The 7,690-nt window shown below is 46.4% G+C and overlaps 1 protein-coding gene across 4 annotated transcripts in view; it reads left to right on the forward strand.

Annotated features, from left to right (window-relative positions):
* NOTCH1 (notch receptor 1) overlaps positions 1 to 7,690 on the forward strand; it is a 44,634-nt gene extending 36,944 nt beyond the window's left edge. For all 4 annotated transcript variants that reach the window (XM_055720710.1, XM_055720712.1, XM_055720711.1 and 1 more), the window contains exons 27-34: positions 359 to 507; positions 1,116 to 1,332; positions 1,683 to 1,773; positions 2,055 to 2,220; positions 2,964 to 3,259; positions 3,599 to 3,746; positions 3,859 to 3,956; positions 4,404 to 7,690. In XM_055720710.1, the coding sequence (XP_055576685.1) occupies positions 359 to 507; positions 1,116 to 1,332; positions 1,683 to 1,773; positions 2,055 to 2,220; positions 2,964 to 3,259; positions 3,599 to 3,746; positions 3,859 to 3,956; positions 4,404 to 5,873 (2,635 nt within the window). In that variant the 3' untranslated portion in view covers positions 5,874 to 7,690. The remainder of the gene's footprint in view (positions 1 to 358; positions 508 to 1,115; positions 1,333 to 1,682; positions 1,774 to 2,054; positions 2,221 to 2,963; positions 3,260 to 3,598; positions 3,747 to 3,858; positions 3,957 to 4,403) is intronic.

Below are 7,690 nucleotides of genomic sequence, written 5' to 3' on the forward strand. Positions count from 1 at the left end.
CCAAAAGGAACGGAGTTAGAGCAGCAAAACTGATGTGAAAAGATCTGAAGGCTCCCAAACAGCATTATTTAAGATACTGGAGAGTTTGGGTGATTTTAAAACATTGTGAAGGAGAGACTCCCTTCCATTCCTGTAGATGGGGAGTTAGATTTCACAGCATTCATCGAGGCAAATCCAGTAGACCATGAGGGTGAGCTGCAGGGCTTGGGCCACAGGGAAGCGAGGAGATGGGTTCCCCACTTTCTAATTCCCACTGATGGGGGCTTAAAGAGGGAAGGGAGACAGGGCTCGACTGTCTTCGTGGTGTGGTCATTGCTCCACACAGATCCATCGTCTCATTGACTCTTCTCTCGCACAGATCCATCGTCTACTTGGAAATTGATAACCGCCAGTGCATCCAGTCGTCTTCGCAGTGCTTCCAGAGTGCAACTGATGTGGCAGCGTTCCTGGGTGCCTTGGCCTCCCTTGGCAACCTGAACATACCCTACAAAATAGAAGCCGTTAAAAGTAAGTATGGTTGGTCAGCTGGGGAGGAGACAGCCAAAACTTCTCAGCTTTATCCATGTTTAGTTATCTGTCAGCTGGCTGCATTTGAGCACAGTCTGTTTTTTATAACCTTGCATCTTTTTTTGGTTCTTTAAGTCTGTTCTTAAAAAAAAAACAAAAATATTTTTGCTTATTTCAGGTTTATTTCAAAATCATTATCACTATAAAAGTTATTAAAAAAAAAAAAAAGAAAAGAAAAAGAAAACCCAACCAGCTCCAATCAATCAGTGACATGCAAGGAGTTGAAGTTTGTATCTTCAAAATCCCCCCTAAATCCTTTTGTCTTAACAGCTCAATGCAAGCGCAATGATTTGAAGTTTGTTAATCCTTTTCCTTAAAGGAGAAAAAAGTGAAGCTGTCTCCTGATGCAGGCTGGCTTGTGCAGCCGAGAATTTGCCGATAGTTTGCAATTCTGATTAATAGCGTATAAAATGACCTTATTTTGGGGGGGCTGATTTAGATCAGACTTAGGTACCTCTATTAACTAATTTTGCTTCATTTCCACTCTGTCACTGGTTTGCTATGCAGCTTAATGTCTCAGCATCTCTTTGTGCCCCACTGTTTTGTAGGTGAAACAGCTGAGCCCACGAAGAACTCCCAGCTGTATCCTATGTACGTGGTGGTGGCTGCGCTGGTCTTGCTTGCTTTCATTGGATTGGGAGTGCTGGTGTCTCGTAAGCGGCGCAGGGAGCATGGGCAGCTTTGGTTCCCAGAAGGCTTCAAAGTGACAGAGTCGAGCAAGAAGAAGCGACGAGAACCACTTGGGGAGGATTCTGTTGGACTGAAGTGAGTAATTTGCTTGCTAACCCATTAAACACAGTGCAGCAGGGCTGCTCGGGGCTCTTCTGCAAGAACCCATCGGAGTTCTGTTCTCCAGTGCATCGTACTGGTGTAGTGGGGAGGAGAAAAATGAGGTTTCTTAAAGTTCTGCATGGGGAAAACAGTGTTCCCATCTGGAGGAGGTTTTTAAATGCTTCGTGATCCGTTTGCATTTGGTAAAAAATGAAAGGCAACCTGAGGGGAACCTCCTGGAAATTTCCTGGTTGATTCTTCTTTCAGTTTGTGCGTGTAGATAAACACAGTCCATCACAGACTAGTTCCTGCAGAGGAGCTGATTTTTTGCTTTATTTTTAAAGACCCCTCAAAAATGCTTCAGACGGTACGCTGATGGATGACAACCAAAATGAGTGGGGTGATGAGGAGACCTTGGACACCAAGAAGTTCAGGGTAAGCTCACTGCCACATTCCCTTTCTGTGCTGCAAGTCCTCACTCGCTGGGTTTTGTCACAGAAGGAGCTGAGCGCTGTCGAAGGCAGCAGAGCAGCAGAGGGACCCTCGGAGGCCCGGTCTGCGCTACACATTGCTGCTGCTGCTGGCTCCTTTGCAAACCTGCGTGTGACAAACACACCTTTGAGACTTGCAGAGCTTTCCACGCTAGAGCTCACCCCCTCCTCCCACCCTGGTTTGTGCGCTTTGCTCAGTGCTCATTTCCCACCGTCATTCCTCAGTTCGAGGAGCAGGCGATGCTGCCTGACACGGATGATCAGACGGATCACAGGCAGTGGACCCAGCAGCACCTGGATGCTGCTGACCTGCGCATATCCTCCATGGCGCCTACTCCACCACAGGGGGAAATCGATGCAGACTGTATGGATGTCAACGTCAGAGGTCCTGGTAAGGTGGACTCCTTTCAATTCTGTACTGCCTGTCAGCTAATCTGAAATCCTCCCTTACCCCCTGCAGATGAGCAGTCCCAGGCAGCCCTGCCTGCCTCTATCGCTAGTATGGACTTGCTGCTAGACGTTCTGCATCGCATGGTTGCTGTTGTGTGTGATTTAGAGATGCACCCCACCACATTTTGCTTTCCATAGGATCTCTTTTGTTTAATCACTGAGATGAAAATGAGAGAATACAGAAACGGTGCCTATTAAATCATCCGGTTTATCTCTCTTCCACTTCTAGATTCCTCTCCCCCTACCAAACAGCATGTTTCACAATCTCCTTTTCAGGTTTTTAACTAGTATTAATAGTTAATAGGCTTTTAAATTATTACAAACATTTGGTCTTCCCCATGACTGTGAAATTGTTCTCTGAAATAATGAAAATACTTAAGGCTGCGCTGTACCATACTCAAGTTTGCTTTGAGCAACCTTCTTTATAAATTGCACCTTATATGTTACAGTGTGCACGCTAGCAGATGAAATAGGAAAAGCAGTGAGTGGTGAGATACCACTAAGGAATTTCAGATCTATATCAGAGGAAGGATATTCATGTTTGAAGTTTAGAACCAGTCAGGAACTCAGTCTTGATGCACCCATGAGAATAAGCATCTAACGCAGACAGGGCATCTTGCTGAGCCGCCTGCATTACAGAAGAGTAAAAAGCCTTTTTTCACCGAGTTCCCCTGTGCTTTCCAGATGGCTTCACTCCCCTCATGATCGCCTCATGCAGTGGAGGAGGGCTGGAGACCGGCAATAGTGAAGAGGAAGACGATGCTCCCGCCGTCATTTCAGATTTCATTTACCAAGGCGCCAGCTTACACAACCAGACTGACCGCACCGGCGAGACGGCGCTTCACCTGGCTGCCAGGTACTCCCGCTCAGACGCTGCCAAGCGCCTGCTGGAAGCTAGTGCTGATGCAAACATCCAAGATAACATGGGCAGGACACCCCTCCATGCCGCCGTCTCTGCCGATGCCCAAGGCGTCTTCCAGGTAATTGATCCTTTTGCCACCAGTCTTGGGATTTTCTGGGGGAAATACTGGTGCTGCGTGCAGAGTCAGCCACACAGCTGAGCTGATCGCAGGGTCTCCAGCTTGCCCTGGTGAGGTATGGGGTGGAAGTCTTGAAAACTGAAGTCCCTGTTGTCTCAGGGCAGGGCACAGCAAAGCAACAACCCCATAGCTGCCGTCAGATGTGCACCCCCACACTGGGAGCAGGGACTGGAGGGACCAGCCTCTGGAAAGGGGGTTGTAGGGCCTGAGACCTGGAGTGTCTGCTGTCTGTCCCTCCTAATGTTTGTGATTCTTGCACTTTGACCCTTGCTGTGGCAGATCCTGATTAGGAACAGGGCAACAGATCTTGATGCCCGAATGCATGACGGCACCACTCCTCTGATCTTGGCCGCTCGCTTGGCTGTGGAGGGCATGCTGGACGATCTCATCAACTGCCACGCAGACGTCAATGCCGTGGATGATCTAGGTACTGCAGGCAATTAAAAGACAGGCTTCTTGAGAAGTGGAAGGGAAGGCCTGCCTGCTGTTACTGTTACCACTCACTAACGTGTGTTGTATTTCACATTCTTCCTCTGTAGGCAAGTCGGCACTGCACTGGGCAGCTGCTGTGAATAATGTTGAAGCCGCAGTAGTTCTCCTGAAGAATGGTGCCAATAAGGATATGCAGAACAATAAGGTAGGAGTCTCCGGGATGATGCAGGCAAAGAAAGAACCATTTGGGGAGTCTGTTAAAAGAGTAATTTTTGCTTAAAAAGTAACAGTTTGGCACTGAGACTCCGTTCTGCTCTGAATGAAGCTGTTTGATTTAGCTCAAAGAAGCATTGTGGGATTTGGTCCTATGGGTGATACTGAGGGGATGTGCAGTGCTTGGTGAGCAGTATGATGCAGTGTTTGTGTGGCTATTGCCTTGCATTGTTCTGGGTCACTCATAGGGTTCCTGGTTTGATATCAGTACAAGGATGTCACTTAGCAGTGTAGGAAAAAGCAGCAGCAAAACCTCACCAAAGGAGAGACAGTTACTGTCTCTGCCACCCATCTGCATGGTGCTGGGCGTAGACCTCAGGATAGCATTAGCCAGGAGAATCTGTGAACTTAAACCTAACCGTCTTTGCTGGGTTTCCAGGAGGAGACCCCACTGTTCCTCGCAGCCAGAGAAGGGAGCTACGAAACCGCCAAGGTCCTGCTGGACCATTTTGCCAACCGTGACATCACGGACCACATGGACCGGCTCCCACGGGACATCGCCCAGGAGCGCATGCACCATGACATCGTGAGGCTGTTGGATGAGTACAACCTGGTGCGGAGCCCACCACTGCACAACGGCCCTTTGGGGGCACCTACGCTGTCCCCACCGCTCTGCTCTCCCAACAGCTACATTGGCAACCTGAAACCTGCCGTCCAGGGCAAGAAGGCCAGGAAGCCAAGTACCAAGGGCTTGAGCTGCAACGGCAAGGATGCCAAAGACCTCAAAGCCCGGAGGAAAAAGTCACAAGATGGAAAAGGATGTCTGCTGGACAATTCCAGTGTGTTGTCTCCAGTGGACTCCCTGGAGTCGCCCCATGGGTACCTGTCAGATGTCGCCTCTCCTCCACTGATGACCTCTCCATTTCAGCAGTCGCCTTCCATGCCTCTGAATCATCTGCCAGGCATGCCTGATGCCCACATGAGCATCAACCACCTCAACATGGCGGGAAAGCAGGATATGGCCATGGGAAACTCCAGCAGGATGGCCTTCGATTCGGTGCCGCCGCGTCTCTCTCACCTCCCCGTCTCTAGCCCCAGCACAGTGATGAGCAATGCCCCGATGAATTTCTCTGTCGGCGGAGCGGCCGGTCTGAACGGGCAGTGTGACTGGCTCACCAGGCTGCAGAACGGCATGGTCCAGAATCAGTACAACCCCATGAGAGGCAACATGCAACCAGGGGCCCATCAGCAGACGCAAAACCTTCAACACGGTATGATGACCTCCCTGCACAATGGCTTGCCCACCACAAGCTTGTCGCAGATGATGAGCTACCAGGCCATGCCCAACACTCGGCTGGCTTCCCAGCCTCACCTGATGCAGAGCCAGCAGCTACAGCAGATGCAGCAGCAACAGCTCCAGCAGCAAAACATGCAGCCGCAGCAGCAGCCACAGCAACCCCAGCAGCAACCACAGCAGCAGCAACCACAGCAGCATCACAACCCCAGTTCCAGTGCGAGCGGTCACATTGGCCAGAATTTCCTCGGTACCGAGCTGAGCCAGCCCGACATGCAGCCGGTGAGCAGCAGTACCATGGCAGTCCACACGATCCTGCCTCAAGATTCCCAGATGCTGCCCACGTCTCTGCCATCCTCCCTTGCCCAGCCCATGACCACCACGCAGTTTCTAACTCCACCTTCCCAGCACAGTTATTCCTCCCCCTTGGACAACACCCCCAGCCACCAGCTCCAGGTGCCCGACCACCCTTTCCTAACGCCATCTCCGGAGTCACCGGACCAGTGGTCCAGCTCATCTCCTCACTCCAACGTGTCCGACTGGTCCGAGGGCATCTCCAGCCCTCCCACGAGTATGCAGTCACAGATGGGACACATCCCTGAAGCCTTCAAGTAAAAGACAGTGTTTCATAGACACTGATGCTCAGTGGGAGTTAGAAGCTTGAGGAAATCTTTTTTAAAAGGACACTGGATGCTTTCATTAAAGGATCCTTTTTAAATATGTTTTTATAAAAAAATAAAAAGACAAATTAATTCCTTTTTTTTTAGTATTTATTTATGTACTTTTTATTTTACATGAAAACACTGCCTTTTTATTTATATGTTCTATTGTTAAGAACTCGATGTGGGATACCAGTTGTGTTTCAAGAAATCAAAAAATTAGGTTTTTGTAGGACATTCTTTTTTGTTTGGGGGGGTTCATTGTGTTTGATTTGAGAGGAAATGTTTATGTAAAGCTATAAGCAGTGATTTGTGATTCTGAAATGCCATTAATTTATTTTTTTTCTCTTTCAACTCAGAAAGAGAGGTGAGAAAGAAAAGGGGAAGGAAAAATTGACTAAAAATACCACTCCTTAGGGGGAAAAAAATTAAGTGTGAACAGATTTTTGAAATGTACTTTAAAATGTTTCCTTTGTTATTATAACTGAGAGGACATTTTATGGTACCAGTCATGAATCTTTGTTTAAATTTCAGTATTATATAGTTGTACATTTGCCTTGATAATAAGAACTTTTGTTCTCTCTTGTTTTTATATATATAAAAAAATATATATTTAAATGATTTTTATGATCTTAAAAAAAAGTAATCAGGATTATAGACCTGTAAGAACAGGATCTAAGCTAAAAAAGAACAAACAAACCTACAAAACATGAATACCGTCCCCCACCAAAAAGAAGTCTATTTGCCAAACTTTCAAGAGGGCAAGCCCATAACTATGGAGTATATACCAAACGCATAACTATACACAACGGAGACTTAATTTTACTTTGAATATCTTTACTGTTTTTTGTTTTTGTGTTTGCATTTGAGTAACTGTTTAAGAAATAAATGCCAATATAAACTTGTAAACCACATCCTTATTTTAAGGATGGCCTGCCTATTTTAAAGAAGGCGTGTCTATTAATGCAGACAACCTGAGTGAGATTACAAAGCATTATAACACTGCCACCACGAAGTACTCGCCCGTCTCCAGCTCCTCTGGCAGCGCAGTTGCTGGGTGCTCAGTGGAAAGTGCTGCCAGTTTTGGTCGGATGCTGAACTGGGTAAACAGGAGGGCGAAGGACAGCACAGCCGAGTCTGTGCTGTGAAACGTTAACATTTTGTTCTTGTTAGTCTGGAGTGATCATCTTTTTTTATATTGATGTACACTCTTTCTGTGTATCATGTAAAATATAGTATAAGCCTGTGGCAGATTTAATGTTTGTAAATATGTTTTTTTTAAGAAAAGGTGGATTTTGTTTCAAAAATCTAAATGAGCAAGTCTTAAATATATCATAAATATATCACCTTATAGAGGTGTTGGAATATCACTCACTCGGGTGCAAAGGCAAGCAGACACGCTAAGTCTAGATATGTGTATGGGGCAGGCAAATAGCATTTAATCAGGAAAACCTGAGAAAAGGTTTCCTTTTCCTCATTCCTTTTTATTAGAACACCAAATAAAATGGATATTTCTCAAGGCACAGCGCCTTGCTGAGCACTCGTCTTAGTTAACATTTCAGACCATTGTTATTGTGACATGCCTGAGTGATAAAAACATCACGTGGTGTTGAATCTTCCTATGTTTTATAAACTAGAGTGTAGTTTAAGAAAAGATATCTTCTGTAATAAAGTTATCTACATGCAAAGTTGTAGTTTGCAAAAATGATGTATTTTTTTTGGTTAACTGATTTGCAATAAATGATGCTTCTGGGCATCTAGATTTTACTAAAA

The sequence above is a fragment of the Falco cherrug genome, chromosome 9 (genome assembly GCF_023634085.1).
Source record: "Falco cherrug isolate bFalChe1 chromosome 9, bFalChe1.pri, whole genome shotgun sequence".
Classification (NCBI taxonomy): Eukaryota; Metazoa; Chordata; class Aves; order Falconiformes; family Falconidae; genus Falco; species Falco cherrug.